Below are 25599 nucleotides of genomic sequence, written 5' to 3'. Positions count from 1 at the left end.
TAATAATAAATGGACTAAACAGAATTTGACCCTGTAACCCTTGTGTTTCTGGAGGTTTGAACACCTTCACTGACTGCACTCACTGTTACTAAACACAAACGTTAGCTGTGTAACAGACAGGAATATGAAACAGGAAGATTTTTATGCTATGTTTAATAACACAATTCTACAGATTCATGTTTCATACCATTATTCACTACGGTGGTAAAAAAATGACAATAGGGAGTTTTAGTCCATACGTCTCTACAGCACAGATTCATTCATAACTAACATTCACTCTTAACTACTGTTTAGATGAAAGAGTGGAAACTATCTGCACTCAAACAGGTTCTGCAAATGACCTGCATCAAGAGTCCGGAGTGCAAGATGTCGCCACGTCTTCATTACGTATAAAACACAAGTATGAAGTGGTTACAGCTGCTAACAGCTTTATTGTACATATAAATGCACCTTGATGTGATGATGATGGAAACAGACACTGCTGTTGAAATCCAAAACACGCCCCCACTGACTCGATTGACAGTTCACCTCACAAATGCCCTTCCAGCTGCTGAAGCTCCGCCCGTAACGCCTCGCCCCGCCCCAGTTTGTCCAGCTGTTCTTTGCTGGGGCTTTTCAGCTCTCCACAATCCACCTTCTGCTGGAGGTCCTCCACCTGACGCAGCTTCTTCCGCAGGTTCTTGATCTTCTTGGCTTTCTCTACGGCAGCTGCGGCCAGATCTGTGTCGTCAGGGTCAGGTTTAGGGTCAGAATTAACCCTCGCCTCTTCTGCAGCAATTTTCATGCCATCCATGTCTTGACTCAAGCTCTCCACTTCCACACTGGCTTCTTGCTGAAGCTGGTTTTGCTGTTTGCGTTTCTCTTTGCGCTTCATGTTGCGTTTGGCTGTTTTGGAGAGTCCAGCACTGTCGCTCTGTTTATCTGTTCCACCTGAAACCTGCTGCTGCTGTCGGGCCAAAGCGGCATCATCAGGGTTCATGCCCGGCGGCAGGTCTGGTTTACTCTTAAAGAACTTCACATACTTGTTCTCATAGCTGTTGACAAAGAGACAAAATACTTTGGTTTTAAAAGATCACACAAAAACGGTTTTACTCCAGAATGACAAGAGAATTCTCCTGGAGTGAGCGTTTTTTTCCTTTCACGTTAAAGCCACATAGAGAATAAGTCACTGGAGGAGCGCTTACACCGGTACCTCCTCCTGCGGGACGTATCCATCCTTCACCCGCCGCGGTTTCCTCCACGTCCCGTCCGGTCGCTGGGTGGCGGCGATATATTTCCCTACAAACACGCATACAGACACACTTTCCTCAAAGACATTTAAAACATGGTCTGTGTGCTGAGAAAGCAAAACACTTCTATTATTATCACACCGCACGCTAACCAGGAACATTTTGAGAATATCTGAGGCTATTAGATTGCTTATTTTGAATGTGAGAACATTCTTTTGACATGCTGAAAACTTCATTTTTCATTTCACTTCCTTTTGCTGCTTTTTGAGAGTCTTCTTACTAGGGTTGGGTATTGATACAGATTTCCCGATTCAATATCGATTCATATGGGTTTATTTCAGTTATAATGTCCCTTTTGCTGACATATAAAAGAAATTATCTCCCAGTGAATGCTGTTAATTATACAAGGGACCTTTTAACTAGGTTCATTAGGAAAATATAAATTTTACTAATTATATTTTATTACTTTTTCATCATTTTGGTCACATTTTGGCTTTTTAAAAATGAAGAAATAAATGTATTCAATCAATAAATTAAGATATTATATTTCATATATTATTTTTGTTACATATTTATTGTTAAACTGCATATTTTGTTCTATTTAAAAGTATTTATATTGATTTGTTGAACGTGCTAAAACCGAATGGCTTTACCTCATCTGTGCAATGATTAGAATTAAATGGTTTTTTGTGTTTTTGATCAATAACCGACTGTAAAGAACAGAAAGGATATTAAAGAGACATTATTCAATGATAAATGGTTGCGTGGATCTCGTCTTTGGACACACATTACACGGAATAACTTTTAATACGCTGTGAAAGATCTCGCTGCTGAACACTTCAGGACTAAACTACACAATCACTGCTGAGAGAAATATAAACATTTACCAGACAGTTGCCAAATATATTCACTTCAGTGGCATAGTGCAGAATTTGGTTGCAAATGCAATGATTTCCTCTCATTGTAGTAAAGTCTTGCACACTGAGTTATAGATCGATCTTGGGATTTAATAATCGATATCGAGATCATTCAAATGAAGATCGCGATTAATCGTAAAAAACAATATTTTAACCCACCCCGATTTCTTACTCATAGTAATTCATTAGCAGGAAATATCATCATCAATATTTTATATTTTCTGTTGTAATCCTGCGAGCAATACCACTGCGTCGTTGAGTGAATGAAACACAAATAAACAGAAAATAAACAATGAAGATATAAACGATCAGATGCGGATCATTCACGTGAGAATGTGTCGCGATCAGCACGAATACTGTTTAATCTGTCACACACCTGCCGCCTGTCATTATCATTAATACACTCAGTGTAAATGTTTAAATACATCTTTATATTTGTAAATGTATGAAATATTTCACCAGAGTCATCTGTCACATAGGGGGTCGCCATCTTCAGCAAACACCAACTTCCGTTTCCGTTTCTTTACGCTCTCGCGAGACTGCGGGAGTTTACAAATGTGCTCATAACAGAAAGATATAGCGCACTCAAATAAGCACATATTGATGTTGTGATTGAGCAGAAACAATCTCTTCTGGAATCGAACATGATGATCATCAGGTTTAATTCATGTCAACACCAGTTCATGCCGTCATTCAAATCAGAGATACATACCAAATACTAAGACATTGTCAAATTCATGTTAATTTTTCAATTAAACTTTTCACTCAATTTGTTATGCAGATGCCATAATGTGTAAAGGGGAAAATTAATAAAATTAGAAAATGCAAAATATAAGTGGACTTTTGAACTGTTTAGTATAAACATTTGACCTGTAAAGCACTTTGGACAAAAATAAGAGATTCGATAAACATAAGTAAAAACTTAAAATTGACTATGAAGATTTCTGATTTTATAAAAATCACATAGATTGTTTGTTATTTCTAATTAATTGATAACAGCTCTAAAGTGTGCATCATATCCCGTTGGCCAAATTCGTTGCTGGTTTTGAAAATAATTTTGTATGCTTAAAGTCAAGTGTGGCTGCTCTCTCATCATTTACTCACCCTCATGCCATCCCAGATGTGTATGACTTTCTTTCTTCTGCAGAACACAAATGAAGATTTTTAGAAGAATATTTCAGCTCTGTAGGTTCATACAATGCAAGTGAATGGTGACCAGAACTTTGAAGCTCCAAAAAGCACATAAAGGCAGCATAAAAGTAATCCATACGACTCCAGTGGTTTAATCCATGTCTTCAGAAGTGATATGATAGGTGTGAGTGAGAAACAGATCAATATTTAAGTCCCTTTTTTACTCTAAATCTCCACTTTCCCTTTTACATCTGAAAGTCACATGTGGTGCCTGTTTAGTTTCACTTTCACACCGGAAAGTGAAAGTTAAAGTGGAGATTTAGAGTAAAAAAGGGACATAAATATTGATCTGTTTCTCACAACACCTATCATATCACTTATGAAGACATGGACTAAACCACTGGAGTTTTATGGATTACTTTTATGCTGACTTTGTGTGATTTTTGGAGCTTCAAATTTCTGATCACCATTCACTTGCATTGTATGGCATAAGGGTGACTAATTTTTGGGTGAACTATCCCTTTAAGTATTTTTTTGTATTATTTTTATTTTTATTTTTTTTTTATTATTATTTTACTATTAATTCTTCTTCCTACCCAGTTGTTGGCAATATGCACAAAGAATGTGAATCTCCAAAAACAAAAAAGACAAATGTGAAAGTGAAAGTTAAGATTTATAGTACATAAATTTTGAGTGCCCCAGTTTGAAAAAAAAAAAAAACCTGTCTTAAGACTGTTTATAATGGTCTAATTCGTAATAATTACTTACTTTTAATTATCAGTAGGAACACTTTGTTAAGAGAAATATTGAACTCTTAATGAACTTTGATTGCGCTTTCTGATTGGCTCAGATGTGACTCCGCCCATTTCAGCCGCGCGTGCGGATAAAGCAGGACGGCGGATGTTGAGCTCGCGCTTGCATAACGGAAGTGACGCATGAGCCGGTTGAAAGAAAAGGTGGACTGAACGAATAATTACGACATATAATCGATCGAACGGGACGGAAGACTATTAAAAGGGTACACACGGTATGTTTGTGTGATTGTGGCGCAGATTGCTGCAGGTTATTCAGGTAAGAGATGTTCTGCATCATTCTCAGTATGAGGGCGTCATATCTCGTGTTATTGAACGTGTTATTTTGGATTGATCTCTGTTAGGTTAATGCGCGTCTCTCAGCTAGCATACATTAGCTCGTTGCTAAGAGACAATCACATAATCAGCAGCTCTTTCCTCGTTTTATTGATTTTTAATAAACGCTTTTATCTTAGTGGCATATTTACGTGGAGAATTAAACGCAAATAAGTCTGTAGTGGAGAGGGAAATAATGAATCCGTTAACATCACTGATCAATAAATCTGAGTCATGACACTATAAATGAATTAAAACTGCTCGTATCATGATTGATCTTTAATGTTTGAATACACGAACTATCTGTTTGCATTTGAAGGTTTATCTGAATATCAAGTGAATAATTGCTCATGTTTGTGTCAGTTGTGCTGTTCATTGTTACTAATCATAAATGTGTTTTATTCTAGTTCATATTTCTCTGTAAATGGGTTTAATGCTGATTGACTGGTTATTATTATCTTTAGGTGTGATTGTATTGATTTGTGCCACATCACAGTGGGCGTGTCTTCCTGCTTCCTGTCCCAGTGGCCCATTTTCAGTCAGGAACAGTCTTATAATTCACTCCTTTTTATTTTATTCTCAACATCTCATTTCTCAGATCATGTCTGCTGTTTAATCCACGGAACAGGCTGAGCAGAATCTCGGAGCTGTAATAGATCTTGTTATTAGATGTGATATAGTGATTATCTGTCAGTGTGAGAATATTCTGATTAAATAACTGATCTAACAGCTGTTCACCTCTTTAGTAAATAGCTGGTTCATTTTCCTGTTGGTGTAAATATAACCAGTGAATGTGGCTTCACCTGTTTGACTGCACACAGGTGTGTGTGTGTTTGTGACGTGCTGGCAGGAATAAGAATGGGTGTGTACGTGTTTGCGTTGATTGATTTAGGTTTCTGTTTCCTGAGAAAGTGAATGTTTCTTGGAGTCATAAAAGTGTCTCTGGCTACAGCTGGTTTACTCAGGGTGGAGTACCACAGCTTCTGCACATTTCTTCAGGAATGGAGATTTAGTGTTTGGGAAAAGACTGCATAACTCTAATTTACTGTCATTAAACGAAGTACTGCTTATTACTCCAATGGGGTTCTTTTAACATTGTTCTGAAGTTTAGCATCTGTTTCATGTGTAGCCTCGTTTACCTAAAGCAACACAGAGGCTGAGACACCAAGAGAGAGAGAGACAGCTCTCAGCTGCTGCAGATTCTTCACATATGACAGAGTTATTCATCCAGATGTGTTTTCCATTATGACCTTTACAAGGCCAGGAAATAGACTTTAAAATGCATAAGGGATGCAGTCAGCTAGTGCTGTATCCTAAAGCCTAAACAACGCTAGACTTAGTCTTTTATTAAACCACAAATTTCTTAGTAGTGTTGTCATGGTAATTGGCATCTGTGTTGAGTTGTCTTCAGTAGAGAGATAGTTGTGTAGATGTATGAGACGGAGAGTTGTGCGAGAAGGAATGTGTGGATGTGGAACTTGTCCTTGTTTGACCCTGTGCAATCTAAACCTAACCTGAAAGTCTCTCTCTCCTTTGCTGACACAACAGGATGCTGGGAAAAAAAGTGAATTATAAAACAAATCTGTTGACAGGATTCTTTCTCAGTCATGACGATGGTGGTATCCGTATAATGGATCTTAACTGTTATAACATGTTTGTTCCCAAATTGTACATTTACCAGGTTTTTCTCTTCCTGTAGAGTTGAAACTGACTGAGGAGGACGATGGCGAGGAAGAGCAGTTATAAAGGTGAGTCTGTCTGTGCTGCTAGTATTCTGCATTCAAATTGGTTGAATCGGGGTTGGTTATGGTTGGGTAACTGTTTTTAAAGGTGTGTCTAGTGGTCAAAAGTACTAAGACTACACTATTGTACTACAATACCAGCATTTTGTCACTACGTGTAAGGTAGTACAGATTAATTTCAGTTCTGTATGACTGACAGGCAGCATCTTTCGATGTGCGCATGTGCTCTGAGATATGCACCTGAACTTACAGATACACTTTGTTTGTTTACTTCAATGCCCTTTTTGGTGAACAAAATGAAAAATTTTCACCAATTGTTTTAGACCCGTTTTACTTTTTTCCTCTGTGGATCCCTAAAGGTAATTTTAGTCTCTGAAACGATTCACTTTCATTGCATCTTTTTTTATTTATTTTTTTTTATTCGTACAATGAGAATGAATGGTGACTTAAGCTCACATTCCTCAGAAGGAAGTCATATGTGTTTGGAAAAACATGAGGGTGAGTAAATGACAGATTTTTTTTCACCTTTTTTTCCCCTACCCTTTTCTCCCAATTTGGAACGCCCAATTCCCACTACTTAGTAGGTCCTCGTGGTGGCACGGTTACTCACCTCAATCCGGGTGGCGGAGGACAAGTCTCAGTTGCCTCCGCTTCTGAGACCGTCAATCCGCGCATCTTATCGCGTGACTCGTTGTGCATGACACCGCAGAGACTCACAGCATGTGGAGGCTCATGCTACTCTCCACGATCCACACACAACTTACCACACACCCCATTGAGAGCGAGAACCACTAATCACGACCACGAGGAGGTCATCCCCATTCAAAATAAATTAATGTGCAGCAAGATCTCTTTTTAAATGTTTTTTTTTTTTTTTTATTGTTCATGGAAAATGTTTTTTCCGTTTTCTGAAGACTGAAAGTGAGTCAGCTTCACGGATGGAGAAGGTCATTCCACCAACGTGGTACAATGAAACTTACTGATTAAATTGTGCCATGTGCCACGATAAAACGTTACACCCCTCTTTCTTTTGTGTTTGGCACAACTCTAGAAGCCTTGGTTTAACCCAATCACAGAATACGTCATGTGGCAGGAAGGATTTTGTTAGTCTTATAATCATTGATCAGAAAATTGTTACAAATTACTATCGATTGATCTAACAGATTTTAACAGTACAAATAATGAAAACTAATTATTACATTCAACTGAAGCGTTATTGTGCTAAATTGAATCCTTTGTTTTGAAAAAGGGCACTATAGAAACAGTTAAGCAATGGAGATCATGAAGATAATTGGCCTGTTTCATTGACATTTAATGAAACTGTTTTGGGTGTCATTCAGCTTTAAAGCAATAAACTTGTGTCTGTGTGCGCGCTCTCTCTCTCTCTCGACCTACATACTTTTGAGGGAAAAACAGTGGAGAGAGTCCTGTGGGTAAAAGTCTGACAGCATTTTTAGACGCTCTAGAGTTGGAAGTTCTGCCTTTTAATTGGGGTTTTCACTTTGTTTTCCTCTTATTGCCAGATGTGTCTGGAGTTGTGTTCGACACTCACTCTAAAATGGTGATGTCTCAAGGAGGTACTTTTGAGAAGATGAAGGAAAAGGTATGAATTGCTTCTCTTTGTTTGCATGGTGTCTGAATGCAGTTTTTCCTTCCTGGTTTTTGTTTTGAGTGTTGGTGCAGTAGTTTCCTTTATTTCAAAGAGAAGCCTCTTGTCTGTATGTTTCCACAGTTTGAGTTTGTCTCTGTCTGCCATCAGATCAATGCTGTGCGAGCTGTGGTGCCCAATAAGAGTAATAATGAGATCACTCTGGTGCTGCAACACTTCGAGAACTGTGTGGATCGAGCGGTGCAGGCGTTTGTAGATGGTACAAACACACAATCGGTGTTTCAAGAGTTGTTTCAAGAGCTCTGCTTGTGATCTGGCAGTAATGTGCTGGTGTGTCCTTTCAGGTAGTGCTGTGGAGATCCTGAAGGAATGGAACGTTACTGGGAAAAAGAAGGTGAGTGAGGCGGCACTCTGAATGTGCTGAACTCTTTCTCTTTGGGAGATTTGGGACATTTAAGGAAACATTTTGCACGGCAGTAAATGCCAGTATGCTGTTTATGCTTCAGATTTATATTTACACAGTTTGTAGTTTCAAGGGCTGATGTAAAACCATCAAAATTCATGCATGCATTTGATGGAAAGTAAGATGAAGAAATCTTTAAATGCCATAAAAGCACAAATGTGAACTGCTGCTTATCTTGTGCTGGAGTCTGTCGTAAGTGTTTTGAATTGATTTACAGCCGAAGAAGAAAAAGAAGCAGAAGCCACAGACTGACGTGCCTGCAGACGCCACACCTGCTGAATCGGACTCAACCCCTGAATGTCCAGATGCTGTTAATGAATGTCCAGATGCTGTTAATGGTTTCCATGCCAATGATACAGCAGGCGCAGATGGCGATTCGCTGGATTCTCTGAGCGAGCAGCTGGACTCCGTCTCCCTGGACGCAGCAGAACTTGACTCTGAAAGTGCCACCGCTGATCTCTCGGATGCTGCAGGTAATGACCGGTTTGTGCTTCTGTCTGAGGCTCAGATGTTTGTAGTTTGTGATGGGGCTCATCTCAGTGTTTCTCTTTTGTGGCAGGTGGAGACATGGCTTCAACACCAAGCCCCGCCCCTCCGCCCGGCACCAGTGACGGACTGCAACAGGACCATCGCAGCTCACGTGGTAACAAGTTTCGACCCAAGCCTGTTTCCAGCACCCAGAGTTCTTCTGTGGTTTCTCTCTCTGATGACCCACAACCAGGTTCTGCTGCCAGGAAGATTGGTAAGAACTTTCAAGTACAGCAGACTGTAAAGGCCAAAGTAAACATCTGTTTACTGTGTTGCTGATCGGAACACTCACCGTATGCCTGATGCAAATTTTGTTGTCTGCGCAGACTGTCCAGGTTTCCTCAACACACACACAGTCCTCGTCTTTGCACATCATCGCTGCATGCACCTGCCATTGACTGCACTAAAAGAGCATAGCAAATCAGTCATGGTGCACGTCGAACGTGTTCGTATTCACTTGCAGTCAGAAGAGTATAGTTTGAAAGGCAACGTGGACGACCAAATGCGATCCGATCCAGAATTTGGAAAAACAACATATACACAGGCCTTGAGAGTAGGGTTGCTGCGGTATAGCACGATATGAAAATTTATGGTTTTCATACCATGTACATTTGCTTATCTTCAGTTTTGAGAAGAAAAAAAAAATGCAACCGGACGGAGAATCTTACCTGCATGTGCGCATCTCCTTTCCTCCTCGACTGCCTGTCAGACTCGTCAACTTGTGCCACACACACATGCAGCGGAGAAAATGTCAGAGAGAAGCGAGGCGAGGGGGTCTGACATGAGTGTGTGTGAGTTAAAGCAGTGTTTCTCAACTGGTGGGTCGCAGGTCTATTTGGACTGTGTCGCAGACAGCAGGGAAAGAACAATTACATGGTTCTCTCATTGAAGATATTTCGGTGGCCGCACAATGATACTTTTATTTAGGACTGCCGAGTCAGATTTGATGATAATTTCGCAATCGGCTAAAGGCTTCTCGTCTGCACTTTCGCACAAGTATAACGGAACCAGCTCATGATCTGCTCTGCTCTGACGCACGAGTGCAACGACCAGGCTTCCCTCAATATTGTGGAGCGCAGACCTCAAAACTGATGTGACCAATTTCAATTCTAGTGAGACTTTTCTAGTTTAAAGCGTTATGGAGGAAGTCAAGTCGAACCTCTCAAACAGTAGGCAGCCCTGACATGCCAAACGGCCCTGAGGAGGAAACGGGCAACACTGTGCTATGCGCTAATTTATTTTCATGATACATCACCTTTACAAAATTTTCACGATTTTACCTGAGTAAAAGTAACTGTTATATTTTGACAAAATGTTATACTGACCTAACCATGGTAATGAGGAGCCTTTCCTCCTGTGTAATATGTATGTTCTGTTTGAAATTAGGAAACAAACGGGATAATAATGGGCTCATAAGTAAATATGCTCTTCAATTTTTAAAAGGGGGGGGGAGAGAAAACTTCCTGTGGCTTTTGTGATGCATGTCCTTGTACTTGAAAACTATGAACAAAACTATGCAACATAAAAGGAAATGTGACCCAGGATACATTAAATACAGGTTTTTACTGTGGTGGGTCACCACTTGATTTCCAATGTAAAATCTGTCCTGAAGCAAAACCAGTTGAGAAACACTGAGTTAAAGGTACAGACAGGAGCAGTCACACACATACAGTATATGTTAATTATTAATAATCATTGGACATTACTTTTAAAGCTTACACAGCTGATGTTATTTTTCATTTAGTAGTTAATTTAACATGCTATGCTAACATGCTTTGGTTATATAACATGTTATAGTTACATGCTATTTTTATCATGTTTGTAATTCGGTTTATTATAATTCTTATTTATTTTATTTCCAAGTGTTTCAATTATAATAAAGCATTTGTTCAAAAAAAAAAAAAAAAAAAAAAAAAACTGTTTTCACTCCTTTTTAAGGGTCATTGTAACTGAATAATAATAAGTGTAATACCGTGATATTTTCTGAGACTGTTATCGTGCCGTAAACTCATACCGTTGCAACCCTACTTGAGACTGCGCGATTCCTCTGCGGTTATCTCTGGAGATAACAGGGTTTGGGTTAGCTTTCTGTTTCAGAAGACTTCTTGAATCCACAGGAAATCTGGAGATATCTGCTGGTGGAGAGAAAACCGTGTGTGCGCTTGTGTACAGGTCAACAGTCACTTGTTTAAGGAAATGCATTTGTGTTTTGAAACTGTGCTGTTACAGGGACACTGACAGGGTGAATTAAGGTAAATTGGGACACTTTTTGGTCACTCGGGTGATTTTGGATGGAGTAAAGTACATCCAAGTACATATTTGGCAAGGTTCTCACTGGGAGCTTAAAGATACTACAGACTTTAAGGCTTGAGCCTTGGGAAAAGTGCTAAAATAATTAAAATGACTTAACTTGAGTGGACTACAGTACTGGCCATCCTAAATACTGGGACATCAGTTTAGACTGCCACGACCAGATTCACATTCAGAGCGTCATGATTACAGCTGACTAGTTACTAGACGGTGTGTTTGCTGCAGTTCAGACCTCAATGTCACTCATGTAATTCCCTGCAGTGCCCTGAATGTTGTTCTGTGTTTCATGTTTGTTGTTTGTCAGGGTCTAACGTGGATCGCTCTGTGAAAGACCTGCAGCGCTGTGCAGCGTCGCTTTCTCGCTATAGAGTTGTTGTGCGAGACGAGATGGATTCATCGATCAAGAACATGAAGCAGACGTTTGCTGAGCTGCAGAGCTGGTATCACACACCCTGATCAGAACACTGTTGAATATATAAACCCTCACAAATGGTGCACATTTAAACAAATTGTAATAAACTGCCACATTAGTAAAAAATTAGGGATGCACCGAAATTTCGGCGCATACAGCAAAATTTCAAATGCAATTTGCACATTCAGTTCATATGTTTCCTAGTTGTACGTTAATTCCTCATCCCCAGAAGTGAAGCAATTGCTCTCTTGATTATTAGCGCATTAAGAGCATTTCTCATGCTTCCGCAGAGACTGTTTAGTATGATCCACCACTAAACACAGCAGTTAAATATCCCCATGTACTGTTCGAGACACGTTGGACATCAACAGTGTCATACACGGAAGTGTCCAACCCAACCCGCTTGGCATTAGGGATGTGCGGAATAACTAATTTCACTGATGTTTAAACAAATTTTGGAGTCGAATAGTCTAAAGAGAAAAACCCTCAGAAAAGTCAAAATCTTTGTTTATGCGGCCCTTTTAAAATGCTTCCAATAGCCAAATTCAACACTAAATTCCTACTGAAAAAGTGGCTTTTATATGCAATATGCTTGCCTTGCATTATCATCATAGAAGGCTACATTCAGTCTAGAACATGGCATGCATTTAATGAATCAAGCGAATGCAGGCATATTTCTTGAAAACAACTGAATGAATTGTGCAGGACCAATAGCAACCCTAATGGCCTGTTCTAAATGAAAATCACCAAGTTAAAGTTACTTAACATATTAAGAGAGCTGAAGATACTCACTGATCAATAGTCAGGACATTGTTGAAAATAATTCACAAGTAAGCCAAATCAACTAGAGAGAGAAATGCACTGAAAAGTTGCGCGTATTTCACAACGTGCATTATGATCTACTACAGTAATTTGACTGCTGTTCTGTTAAACATGTTAACCAAAAACATTTATGGTGTAAATTTAAAATAGCTATAGGATAGAAAAAAATGGCCTGTCAGAAATGCCGTGCGCACAATAAAATAGTTCAATTAGTTAAGCAGTCGGCACATCGTTGAAAATAGCCTTGTTGATCACCAGGGTAAAAAATGGCTTAACTAACCTAAAACAGTCATTTTCTAGGCTACTTACTCAAAAGCATGCATTTTTGATGAGCAAAAATATGAAGAATCCCAGGGCGTGTAGAGTGACTCCAGTCAGGTCTCCTAAGCAACCAAATTGGCCCGGTTGCTAGGGAAGGTAGAGTCATGTTGGGTAACCTCTTGTGGTCGCTATAATGCGGTTCTCGCTCTCGGTGGGGTGTGTGGCGAGTTGTGCGTGGATGCCGCGGAGAATAGCGTGAAGCCTCCACACGCTACATCTCCACGGTAACGCGCTCAAGCCACATAAGATGGGCAGATTGACGCGGAACCATCAGATGCGGAGGCAACTGAGATTCGTCCTCCGCCACCTGGATTGAGGCGAGTCACTACGCCACCACGAGGACTTATGGCAATTTTCCACTGCACGTTACGGTTCGACTCGACTCTGCTCAGTTTTCTGAGCTTTTCCACTGCAGTTTAGTGCCTCCTCAACGTGGGGGGGATTATAGGCTAATCATCATATTTGCGTCGCTCCAGCCAGCTCTTGTTGGATCCTCTCCTCTGCTACTAACGAGAGGAACGTCTGCACCTCGTTTATTGACCGGCGTGATTTTGCACACAGCCATTACTTTTTACAATTCGAAAGTCGCGTGAACGTATGATAATGCTATCGCTGTTACTAACTTTAAAACTAGCGGGTTGATGTCCCATGTCGCAAATCCAGTGACGCTGGTAGTGACGATTCTCTCTGACCAATTAGTGATCTGCAGGGTTTTGACGTCACATTTATTAACGGCTCGGCTCACTTGGAACCTCGACCGAAGTGGTACTAAAAAGTACCAGGTACTATCCACAGTGGAAAACCCCCAAAAGTCGAGTCGAGCCATACCGTGCAGTGGAAAAGCCCCATTAGAGCGCATTGGGAATTGAGCATTCCAAATTGGGGAGAAAATCCACAAAAAAAAAAAAATACGTGTGACATTAACATGACAGTAATTTAAACTCAGTCTTTATAAAAATATAAAGCCAAACATAAATGTGTACAAATTCTGAAGTTTAATGGGGAAAAATATTGGCCGACTAGTAATTCCAGTGTCGACTAGTCTCGCATATGCAATTCGAGCTTTTCATCTGAATCTGGATCTGTGAGTGACTCTTAGTCACAGAGAAACCCAGTTCTTTTTCCACAAACACCGCAATAATGACAACACGGGGGATGGATAAAAAGAAAACTTAGACATGGACAATTTGTTTATTTTTCTTGTGTATTCTTAGGCACTTTATTTACTTTGTAGGGTAAATATATGCTTTTATATTAGCAAAGTTAATATAGAGTTGTGCAATATTTTACAAATATCCTCTATTTTAAAGTTGTTTAAGCCTAATGTGTGTTTTGTAATCCTTTTTAAAAAAAAAAAAAAAAAAAAAAAAAAAGATTTGTGTGTGAGCAGTTCACAATCATTAAGACATATCGGAAATTTATGACGAACTATCACTAAAGATCAACTGTTGATATAGTGTTGATGAAATATGACAATGTTTACTTTTAAGTGTTTATATTGTAATACATTGTAGATTATTGTAGGAGTGCACATTTTATCACATTTGTTTGAATGAGCAGCTGGAAGCAGTGAAGCACAAACATTTCAAAATAAGAGTCCCCGGTGTATTTCAAGTTAATGTGCCTCGACATCTCCTCAAAAGCCACCACCTACCCCATCTCTGCACACCACTCCGGAAATGAGGGAGCCCCATCTGACTTCCATCCCCTTAAAGTAATCTGCCTGCCAATCATAATACTAGTCAGGACTAGTGTTTGTCCCCCAAATTTATGACCACCCCAGTGCCCAGAATACAGAGTCTGGGGCAAAACGAAATTTGAGTGCCCAAAACGTCACATGAAACTCTGAACCTTCAAAACTCTTGGATCTTAACACACCCCCAAAAAACATGGGTTGTGTCTCCATCTGATTGGCGTCTCCAGCAGGTGGGTGTGTCTTTAAGACCAAGCCTATACAATCTAGAGGGGGTCCAATAGAATCTATATAAAATCTTGAATTGCCTAAGGCACACCCTTGCATCTCTAGATACAGACTTGATGTTATTTAGAATCCTAGAACACACTCCCTCCTCCAATACCAAGTTTAAATCTCTCTCCCATAATCTCTTGATAGAAGTTAAAGCTCCGTCCCCCAGACTCTGAATTAGTAGGGAGTAATACACTGATGCCTCATAACCTTTTCCAAAAGCAGTAATCACCTCTCCCAGAGTATCTGCCACTTTAGGAGGGTGTATACTACTCCCAGAAACAGTGCGGAGCAGGTGGTGCAGCTGTAAATACCTAAAGAACTGAGATCTGGGAATCCCAAAATGTTGAACCATATTTTCAAAGGATCTCAACACTCCACTCTCATATAGCTCACCGAGTGTATTAACCTCCCTCACAATCCACTCTGACCAGCAGAAAGGGGACTTATTAATACATAATTTTGGGTTCAGCCATATGCTCGAGGCAACATTTAAATAAATGTTGGAATTAAACACTCTGGACACTTTTGTCCATACCGAGTGTAAATGCGAGATAACGGGGTGTAACTTAACTTCTCCGATTAGTTTAATAGAAAGGCTTTGTAATGGTGAAATAGGGGCAAGAACTTCCTGTTCAATACAAAACCAGGGAGGAGCTCTCTCAGGTGGAAGTGACCAATGAACCAAATGTCTGAGACCGAACACATAATAATAAAACAAAATCTTGGGTAGGCCTAGCCCACCTTTGTCAATCGGCCTATGTAATTTACTGAAGTGTAATCTGGGAAGTTTACCATTTCAAATGAAGGACTTCGCTATGCTCTCAAACTGCTTGAAATAAGAGAAGGGGACATCTACAGGGAGAGATCGTAACAGGTAGTTGAATTTTGGAATACAATTAATTTTAATAACATTAACCTTCCCAATCATCGATAAATGTAATGAAGCCCACCTGCCCACATCGCTCAAACCTTTTTTATTAAAGGGTCAAAATTAAATTCTGACTAAATCACACAAATTTGCTGGGAATAAAATTCCCAAATACTTAATGCCCTGTTTGGGCCACTGGAAGGCGCCCGGCTGAAAAGCTGTTACTGGACAGTACGCTGTCGGTGCCAAAGCTTTGGATTTAGACCAGTTGACTTTGTATCCTGAGAACTTAGAAAAGGAATTAATAATTCTGTGGAGGCAAGGCATAGATCTAGTAGGGTCGGAGACGAATAATAAAATATCATCTGCGTAAGCAGAAGCTTATGCGCCACACCTCCCGCTGTCACCCCTGGAAAATCATCCTCCTTTCTTATCGTGGCTGCTAATGGTTCCAGGGCAAGACAGAACAATAATGGGGAAAGAGGGCAAATCTGCCGGGTGCCCCTATCCAGAGTAAAATAATCTGAAATAAATCTGTTTGTTTGTACAGCTGCTACCAGGTGTTTAAAAGTAACTTAATCCATCCAATAAAAGTTTTCCCGAACCCGTATATTTCCAAAATCTTAAAATAATCCCATTCTACCATATCAAACGTCTTTTCGGCATCAAGTGAGATGGCAGCGACCGGAGTCTGATCATTCGCCACTGATCACATGATATTGATGAAATGCCTAATGTTATCAGAAGATCTGTGGCCCCGAATAAACCCCACCTGATCTATATTTATAAGAGCTGTCATAACTTAATCGGTTAGCCAAAATTTTTGACAATTTGGATCAGGGAAATTGGATGGTAACTCTTACACTAGCTTGGATCTTTGTCCTTTTTAAGAATCAGACTGATCTGGGCTTGTGTCATGGTTGGCGGAAGTTTTCCATTCTTTAATGATTCAGTATAAACTTCTAACAAAAGTGGAGCCAGTTCTGTAGCATAAGATCTAAAAAAATTTCGCGGCAAAGCCATCTGGCACCGGAGCCTCGCCTATAGGCAGGCCCTTAATTACCACATCAAGCTCCTCCAAGTTTATCTCAATCAAGAATTTGTTTTTGCTCATTCGTCAGTTTAGGAAGATCTAATAGTTCCACAAAATTTCTAATATCTTCGTCAGTAGACGAAGACGTGGAACTATAAAGATCAATATAGAATTCTTTAAAAGCATTATTAATATCAATGGCTGAGGTAAATATTTCACCACCAGCAGATTTCACTGAGGGAATGATAGAAAGACTCTCTCTGCTTTATATATCTAGCCAAAAGCTTCCCTGCTTTGTCCCCCGACTCAAAGTATGACTGTCTTGCCCTGAATAGCCAAAACTCCACTTTCCGCGACAATAGTATTATATCTGTATTTCAGTCGGGTCAATTCTCTGAGGCCATCAGATGACATACGGCACTTCAGCTCTGCCTCTGCACTTTTAATATTCCCTTCCAGCTCAGAGTTCTCGTGCTTTGGATTTTTTGATGAATGAGGCATACTGTATGATCCGGCCCCTAAGAACTGCCTTAAGTGCCTCCCAAGCCACGCCCACAGAGGATACTGAGGACCAGTTGGTCTCCATATAAACATTGATTTCAGCCTTTAACATTTGTTGGAAATCAGGTTTTTGCAAAAAGGATACATTAATGTGCCAACTATATGATTTATTTTTCTCCGTATGTGGTATCACCTCTAAACTCACCAGGGCGTGATCTGAGACTAATATGTTTCCAATTGAGCAATCAACAACAGATGAAATGAGGGATTTGGATATAATTAAAATCTATTCTAGAATAATTCTTATGGACTGATGGGGAAAACAAATTTATAGTTCCTACCATATGGGTTTAAAAGTCTCCAAATATCTGTAAGACCAAGAATCCAGTCTGTCCCTCTAAACTCAAAAGGTCCACGTACGCCTACGAGAGCCCCCATGACAACTTTGTGAAACAGAATTACACGGCAAAAAATAGTCTATAAAACAAACTCCAGCCAATAAGCGGAAAAACACAAATGTGTAGATTCATCCACATAACTGTCCCGAAGGTGTGTTCCTCCACAGAACACGCTTCAGCCGCCAGCAGAACCAGCACCAATAAAAAAGGGGGGGGCTGTTCAGCTCTTCGTGCAGTCAGACGAATGTTCAGTAAGACGGCCCATTCGGCCGATACTTGAGTGCAACAAAAGACCTAATCACTCAAATGTCCTGCAAGAGATATTCCACAAAACAAACACCAGGCCACAGGAACCAGCACAAAAAGAAATGAAAGAGGTGCCCAACTTCCTCAGACAGTCAAGTGAATGTTCAGTGAGACAAGTCCTTTAGGTAGCAGCATGAAAATCTCCAAATGGCTTTCTCCATTGTCTTTATGAAGGACATCGCTTGCTGTGGACATGTAAATATTTTGCGGCCATCCTTATCTATTCTCAATTTGGCTGGGAACATCAGTGCAAAAGTGACCTTCTGTTGATTGTGTTTCTTGCATTCCTTGAATAGATCACGTTTCTCTTGTCGAATTCGCAAAGTCTGGGAACATGAAAATGCTGTGGTTCTTCCAAGAAAGCTTTCCTTTACTCCTCACCTCGCGTAACACGAGATCTTTATCGGATAATCTCAGAAATTTGGCCAGAATTGATTGGGGCCTGTCTCCCTCAGCGGATCTCGGAGCCAGGACTCTGTGAGCTCGCTCGATCTCCAGCTTATTATGGCCTGTTATGTCGAGCAGACTCGGGAAGAGCTCGTCTAGGAATTTTACCATATCTCGGCCTTCCTCATGCTCAGGAATTCCAACAATTCAGACATTGTTTCGTCGATTACGATTCTCCAAATCTGCAAATCTGTCTTGGTTGCTGGCGGGTTGGCAGCTAATTCCCTCTCCGATGACTCCAGGAAATCGATCCGTTTCTTGACGTCCCCATTCTTGTAACCAAATCGTTGAATTTCGTCTCCATGGCCGTGATCCATCGACGTATTACAGCAAGATCCTCCAAGTCTGCAACGACCTTCGCCAGCATTGCAGACATGCTGGACAGCTGATGCTGAATTTCTCCCGTCGCACCATCCAAACTGAGTCCCTGGTCTGTGGCTCTGTCAGGTTTATCAGCTTGAGCACGTGAGTGTCTTTTAATGTCTCCAGAGCCCGACGATTTTGAATTCTTTGATAATGTCCTCATAAAACGGTTAAGGATCAGGGTGTATCGAATCTCACCGGTTTATGACATAAAAAGCATTACAAAGCAGCAAAGTGCACAGAGCTCGCTGCTAACACGTCCGAACCTCGCATGGTGTCACGCGACTCTCTCTAGGCAGATGGTTTTAATGGTGTGTGTATGTGTGTGTGTGTGTATGTGTGTGTGTGTGTGTGTGTGTGTGTGTGTGTGTGATATAATTTTTCAAACAAAGTTTATTTTAAAATCAGTTTTTGGTCCAGTGTGTCCAGAATTTTTGCTTGCAGCCAAGAATTTTTATTTTGGTGCATCACTAATAAAAATCACATGTGTTGATAAACTTTAGAGAAGTTATGCTGGTAGACCATGTAATGCAAACCAACAGATTCAAAACACATTCCATTCTTAATGTGTGTGTAACTTATGTTCTTGTTGTGTGTTCAGTCTGATGGATCGAGAGGTGACGCTGCTCACGGAGATGGACAAAGTCAAAGCAGAAGCCAGTGAGTAGAGAGAACACAAACACTTGTCTGTCTGTCATTCAGGGTGTGTGTGGGTAGGTGGCTGCAGCTAAAGTCTTTCTGTATACAGTGAATACACTGATGACATGTACCGCTTATTCACTGAAAGTTTCTCTGGTGTTCAGTGATGCTGATCAAGTGTGTTTGTGTTCAGTGGCTATTCTTGACGGCCGTCAGAAGAGAGCAGAAGAGCTGAAGAGACTCACTGATAAATCAGCATCACTGTCAGAGGAACAACTCACTGAACTACGAGCTGATATCAAGGTACACATGTTTTTTACTACTCATTATGAGGACTTTCCATTGACTTTAGTAACCTAACAATATTTACTAACCCTTGTACAATCATGTTGGCATTTTTAGATTCCAGTTAAATTGTTTATTGAGCCATTTAAATTAGTAGTTGTTTTCAGGCTTTTCAGCTTTATAATCTTTCTTTGTATCTCCAGCACTTTGTCAGTGAGCGCAAGTATGATGAAGATCTTGGTAAAGCTGTAAAGTTCTCGTATGATCTGGAGCCACTTAAGTGCAGCATTATGTCTTTTGGATCAGGTGAGACGGGTCAATATTAATGTGTTCTTGTTTGTTGTATATTTAATGCATGACTAAGGGGGCCTGGGTAGCTCAGTGGTAAAAGACACTGGCTACCACCCCTGGAGTTCGCTAGTTCGAATCCCAGGGCGTGCTGAGTGACTCCAGCCAGGTCTCCTAAGCAACCAAATTGGCCTGGTTGCTAGGGAGGGTAGAGTCACATGGGGTAACCTCCTCGTGGTCACGATTACTGGTTCTCGCTCTCAATGGGGCGTGTGGTAAGTTGTATAATGGTATTATAAAGTTGTGGTTCTATAAAGTCTAATGTGGTTCGTTCTCGGTGGGGCGCGTGGTGAGTTGAGCACAGATGCTGCGGTGGATGGCGTGAAGCCTCCAAACGCGCTATGTCTCCGTGGCAACGCTCAACAAGCCACGTGATAAGATGCGCGGATTGATGGTCTCAGACGCGGAGGCAACTGGGATTCGTCCTCCGCCACCTGGACTGAGGCGAATCACTACACGACCACGAGGACTTAAAAAGCGCACTGGGAATTGGGCATTCCAAACTGGGTGAAAAAGGGGGGAAAATTAAAAAATAAAATAAAAATTAATGCATGAATGTCTGTCTGTATGTTTGTAGTGTATCATCCTCAGACAAGCTACTCCAGTCGTTCTCGCTGTAGCTCCACCTCTTCCTCTGTCACGGGCTCTGCACCTGCCAAAGCCCCGCCCCTTTCTGAGCCACAGCATCAGGCATCTCCGTACACGAGCCGCACAAACGTGCCACACAAGCAGGTGAAGATGCACAGAATGACATCACTGATTACATACAGTCACATCACATCTGAATGAGATGAACACATGTTGTTCATTGCTGTTGTTTAGTATAACGGCACTGGGACACTTCACTGTTTGTGGTACTCCTCGTGTGTGTCGTGCGGGTTCTGCTTTTGAGTTTGATTGGAACCATGTACAATTCATTGAGAAAAAAAAATGGCCAAATTAACCGACCATATTGCGTCTAAAATGATACATTAACTTATTGTTTGTATAACTGTTATATAGAAGCAATATCACACACACACACGATGTGAGCTGCTGTCGCTGAATTAGCATGTGCTTCTTTCTGCCATTCAGATTTTCCTGGGCAACAGGCGCATCATTCAAGGTTACCAGGGAAATCAGCGAAATAACGGAAGTGCCCATTATGACCGCAACCCCGGCCGAACCAACTATCGCTACCAGGGAGATCGTAACCACGGAGACCGGAGTCACCCAAGCGACCACAGTGACGGCCCAAACCCTCAGCTGACCAATAGTGCGAGAGGCCCCTCCCACTCCTCAGCCTTCCGCCCGGATCGCCCCCCCCAAAACGGCCTTCCACAAAGACAACCACGGACACACTGCCCATAACACACACACACACACACACACACACACACACAGTTCCGTTTAGTTTGATCACACACACTTCACATTAAGAGAAAAATGAAGTTTACACCTGAGCTGTCGAGCTGCAGCCCATCTCATTCTTCTGTCTCTCTCTATTACACTGTCTGTCTGTCTGTCTGTCTTTGTGTCTCTCATGAAGGGTCTGTGTTTGTGTGTGATGTGTTTTTGTCTTTTCCTGTAGCTTTAAATTGTGAAAGGAAAGGAAGATCTGCAGCGTTTGTGTATCTGATTCACATGATCAACACTAAAGATGAAGGACCGAGTTTGTAGTGGGTGAGAAGAGTTAGTGTAAGAGTGTGTAGAGATGTTAGTACATAGTGATGGCCACAGAGAGTGGTGTGTGTGCTCAGTTTCACGTTTTCACACACACAAGCCGTTTTCCTTCAGTTGTGATGTCACTGAAGCTCCAGTGTTTCTCTGCAGCAGCTCGATGAGTCTCTCGTGTTCTCAATCGGTGCTAAAGCACAACCGCTCGTCTCCTGACTGAACAAACTCGTCATATCATGATATACCTCATATTAGTGGTCATAAATCTGCTCCACACCATGTCACGTGCTGATCTCGTCCCGGCCGGAGGTGCCGTTCTTGCCATCATTGGCTTCATCTGTTTCTGGACTGTCGTTGACTGGTGGTGGACTGATGCGTTTGATATTTGTAGTTTTCATTCAGAGATCTTCAGCTGCTCTTCCTGAAAGACTCATGAGGAAAACCGTTCTGTCACTGTTTAAAGAAACGTGCTTGCATTTGCATGAATATCAGAGATGCAGTTGTGTTTGTCAGCAGGTCTCGACTGTTTTACCAAGTTCAATTTGACATGAGTCGCTCTCACTCACTCATCCCTGCTGCTGGGTTTCATTGTTCATTGGATGGTTCATGTCATGTGATCAGCACTTTCACAGTTTATTACTCTGTCCAGCTCGATCTGTACATATGTAACTATATGTATAATATTTTGTAGCCTACGACCATGTATGTAGTGACACATTAGGCTGATTGATCTCCCAGTTAAACAAGTTGTTCTTCCTCATGTATAGAGTCTTTCAATTTTTTTTTTTTTTTTTTTTTTTTTTTTCTCAAATGAGCTGAGATAGCTGTTAAATCAAGTGCCTTCAGTCATGTGATCTTTTCTCTTTTTCCTACATTGTTTTTCCATCTTGTTCCTTTTTGCTGCGGTTTGGACCAAAGACTTTGAAGCCCTCACTAAGCGCCACCTGCTCCTGTCATTCAAACCATCCTCTTTCTTGCTGATTGACCTACTTCCTTATGAATAAAAAAGGATTAGTAGCAAATGCTCTACTGTTTGTTGACTCTGTCTGTGCTGCTTAATATGGCATGATTTTGCAGTTATATACAGTGACTTCCAAACTTGTGTTTTTTTTTTTTTTTTTTTTTTTTACATCAGTTCTCCAGACAAGAGTAACAGTATGTCCTAAAAAATTTAATGAAACCTTTGCAAAGTCCTCACCACAGATTAATTAATTTCCTCAGTAACTGCAGCAGGTAAAATCCCTTGTTCATCTCATCATGCACATTTTGTATTGTGATTTATTCTTGCATTTCTTGTGTCTGTTCTTCAGTCCTCTGTGCATCTTGAATGAACACTTGACTCTCTACATTCGGGCCAAAATCGCTGCTGAAATGGGTGGCATTTGAACAAATCGCACTTACTAGTACTCTTCCCAAACTGTACAGCACACCACTACAAACATTAAATGATGAAGGAAGAGTTTTACCGCCATCTTTACATTCCGACTCGCCAATGAGTGGTTCTGCTGCTCCACTCTCACTGTAATTGAGCATCAGTGTGTCACTCTGAAGGGACTTTTACGTGCTGCCAATCAGCTGTGCAGTGACTATGAAAAAGACCCAGCATGCTCTCCTGATCAGTCTCTTGGGGCACCAGTCAAGTCATTTTTATTTGTATAGTGCTTTTCGCAACACACATCGTTTCAAAGCAGCTTTACAGAAAATCATGCATTAACAGAAAATGAAAGTGTAATATCTATAAAGTCTTAGAGTCATCATTGTGCAGTTTGATTTAATATGATTGTAAATTGTGTATAAAAATAATTTAGAAACCCAGTGAGCAATCTGAAGGCGACTGTGGCAAGGAACACAAAACTCCATAAGATGTTGATTAATGGAGAAAAATAACCTTGAGAGAAACCAGACTCACTGTGGGGGTCAGTTCCCCTCTGACTAACATCATGAATATAATGACAATATTAGTTATTTATGTGCAGTGCAAGTCATGGGTTAAAATGAGTAAACTAAGTAAGTGTTAAGGGTCAGTGTTTAACAGATGTTATATGAACTGTAAGATTAATGACTAATGTCTTTGAAGTTCATCCTGGATTAACTGCAGAAGTTTACAAACTCAGCAAAAAAGAAATGTCCCATTTTCAGGACACTGTATTTTAAAGACAATTTTGTAGAAATCCAAATAACTTTACAGATCTTTATTGTAAAGGGTTTAAACAATGTTTTTCATGCTTCTTCAATGAACCATAAACAATTAAGAACTGTTCCACAGGTGCATGTTCATTAAGACACTAACAGCTTACAGACAGTAGGCAATTAAATTCACAGTTATAAAAACTTAGGACACTAAAGAGACCTTTCTACTGACTCTGAAATACACCAAAGAAAGATGCTCAGGGTCCCTGCTCATCTGCGTGAACGTGCCTTAGGCATGCTGCATGGAGGCATGAGGACTGCAGATGTGGCCAGGGCAATAAATTGCAATGTCCGTACTGTGAGATGTCTAAGACAGCGCTACAGGAAGTACAGCTGATCGTCCTCGCAGTGGCAGACCATGTGTAACGACACCTGCACAGGATCGGTACATCCGAATATCACACCTGCGGGACAGGTACAGGATGGCAACAACAACTGCCCGAGTTACACCAGGAACGTTCAGACTGTCCGCGATATGCTGAGAGAGGCTGGACTGAGGGCTTGTAGGCCTGTTGTAAGGCAGGTCCTTACCAGACATCACCGACAACAACGTCACCTATGGGCACAAACCCACCTTCACTGGACCAGACAGGACTGGCAAAAAGTGCTCTTCACTGACGAGTCGTAGTTTTGTCTCACCAGGGGTGATGGTCGGACTTGCGTTTATCGTCGAAGGAATGAGCGTTACACAGAGCGGGATCGATTTGGAGGTGGAGGGTCACAGCATCATCAGACTGAGCTTATTGTCATTGCAGGCAATCTCAACGCTGTGCGTTACAGGGAAGACATCCTCCTCCCTCATGTGGTACGCTTCCTGCAGGCTCATCCTGACATGACCCTCCAGCATGACAATGCCACAAGCCATACTGCTCGTTCTGTGCGTGATTTCCTGCAAGACAGCAATGTCAGTGTTCTGCCATTGAGCACGTCTGGGTTCTGTTGGATCGGAGGGTGAGGGCTAGGGCCATTCCCCCCAGAAATATCCGGGAACTTGCACGTGCCTTGGTGGAAGAGTGGGATAACATCTCACAGCAAGAACTGGCAAATCTGGTGCAGTCCATGAGGAGGAGATGCACTGCAGTACTTAATGCAGCTGGTGGCCACACCAGATACTGACTGTTACTTTTGATTTTGACCCACCCCCCTTTGTTCAGGGACACATTATTCAATTTCTGTTAGTCACATTTCTGTGAAACTTGTTCAGTTTATGTCTTAGTTGTTGAATCTTTTTATGTTCATACAAATTTACACGTTAAGTTTGCTGGAAATAAAAGTAGTTGAAAGTGAGAGGACATTTCTTTTTTTGCTGAGTTTAGATGCATTGTCCTTTGTTAGTTGGCTGATGAAGGCTTTTGTTGACCATTAAATGATAGTCTATTTATTTAATTTCAAGAGTGTAGTCCATCAATAGACAAAGGTGATGCAGGCAGACATCAGTGAGGTGCATCACAGTTCAACCTGCAGGTCATTTTGGTGAGGTTCGTTGAGGTCCATCCTAAGTCCAAGGTTCAGGCAGTGGCATATGAAGTATCCCATGTCTTACAGTTGGAGTTGGCATCAGTTCATCCTCTGAAGTCCATCGTAATAGACTGAAGTGATGTCTGGCTAGTACCGGCTGTAGTTTGTAGTCATCACTCAGCGACATGTAGCAGTGGAGTCCGACACCAAGCAGGAACGGAGCTGGATCTCCGTTCTGAATCCAAAAAAGAAAAAAATTCTTGTTGCACTTTAATTTGTTTTGAATACTATTCTGGTGCTAGTGAAACTTTGTAACTCGCTTATGTTTTCCTCTTTTGTAAGTTGCTTTGGATAAAAGTGTCTGCCAAATGAATAAATGTAAATGTAATGTAATGGATCTGGCCGGTTCTGGTGACCTCGGGATATGAAGTCATGAAAACAAATAGAATAATTTTAGCGTAGATGCCATTTAAATTTTATTGCAGAGTTATAGATCATGATCAAAGTTTCTGGTTTCTGGTTCCAGC

General features: G+C 41.0%; 2 protein-coding genes across 4 annotated transcripts; one reads left to right on the top strand and one right to left on the bottom strand.

Annotated features, from left to right (window-relative positions):
* Window positions 1-136: 136 nt before the first annotated feature.
* Window positions 137-2674, bottom strand: LOC127424361 (partner of Y14 and mago B-like). Of its 2 annotated transcripts, none has more exons than XM_051669455.1 (3): window positions 2606-2674; window positions 1193-1278; window positions 137-1034 (listed from the first exon to the last, which is right to left on the bottom strand). In XM_051669455.1, the coding sequence occupies exons 2-3, from the start codon at window positions 1213-1215 to the stop codon at window positions 530-532; spliced, it is 528 nt and encodes a 175-aa protein (XP_051525415.1). In that variant the 5' UTR covers window positions 1216-1278; window positions 2606-2674; the 3' UTR covers window positions 137-529. The 2 variants fall into 2 exon arrangements, with proteins under 2 accessions (XP_051525415.1, XP_051525414.1); XM_051669454.1 differs by having other exon boundaries at window positions 1185-1278; window positions 2606-2668.
* Window positions 2675-4201: 1527 nt separating this feature from the next.
* On the top strand, window positions 4202-24822 carry LOC127424291 (spermatogenesis-associated serine-rich protein 2-like). Of its 2 annotated transcripts, none has more exons than XM_051669327.1 (13): window positions 4202-4348; window positions 6104-6152; window positions 7670-7749; window positions 7906-8014; window positions 8100-8149; window positions 8436-8691; window positions 8778-8960; window positions 11361-11496; window positions 19098-19156; window positions 19329-19438; window positions 19624-19726; window positions 20346-20500; window positions 20843-24821. In XM_051669327.1, exons 2-13 carry the CDS (start codon window positions 6128-6130, stop codon window positions 21116-21118), a joined length of 1542 nt encoding a protein of 513 aa, XP_051525287.1. In that variant the 5' UTR covers window positions 4202-4348; window positions 6104-6127; the 3' UTR covers window positions 21119-24821. The 2 variants fall into 2 exon arrangements, with proteins under 2 accessions (XP_051525287.1, XP_051525288.1); XM_051669328.1 differs by having other exon boundaries at window positions 4222-4304; window positions 20843-24822.
* The last annotated feature ends 777 nt before the right edge of the window (window positions 24823-25599 follow it).

This window comes from Myxocyprinus asiaticus, chromosome 33 (assembly GCF_019703515.2).
Source record: "Myxocyprinus asiaticus isolate MX2 ecotype Aquarium Trade chromosome 33, UBuf_Myxa_2, whole genome shotgun sequence".
NCBI classification, from domain to species: Eukaryota; Metazoa; Chordata; class Actinopteri; order Cypriniformes; family Catostomidae; genus Myxocyprinus; species Myxocyprinus asiaticus.
This window is presented reverse-complemented; position numbering and strand designations above follow the sequence as displayed.

Excerpts from the sequence above, each read along its gene's own strand:
- LOC127424291 (XM_051669328.1), top strand. The coding sequence starts at position 6,128 with ATGGCGAGGAAGAGCAGTTATAAAG. Across the intron at positions 6,153-7,669 it reads GAGGAAGAGCAGTTATAAAG|ATGTGTCTGGAGTTGTGTTC; the intron begins GTGAGTCTGTCT and ends TCTTATTGCCAG. Across the intron at positions 19,157-19,328 it reads CAAAGTCAAAGCAGAAGCCA|TGGCTATTCTTGACGGCCGT; the intron begins GTGAGTAGAGAG and ends GTTTGTGTTCAG.
- LOC127424361 (XM_051669454.1), bottom strand. The coding sequence starts at position 2,636 with ATGGCGACCCCCTATGTGACAGATGACTCTG. Across the intron at positions 1,279-2,605 it reads CTATGTGACAGATGACTCTG|GGAAATATATCGCCGCCACC; the intron begins GTGAAATATTTC and ends GCGTGTTTGTAG. Across the intron at positions 1,035-1,184 it reads CCGCAGGAGGAGGTACCGGT|CTATGAGAACAAGTATGTGA; the intron begins GTAAGCGCTCCT and ends CTTTGTCAACAG.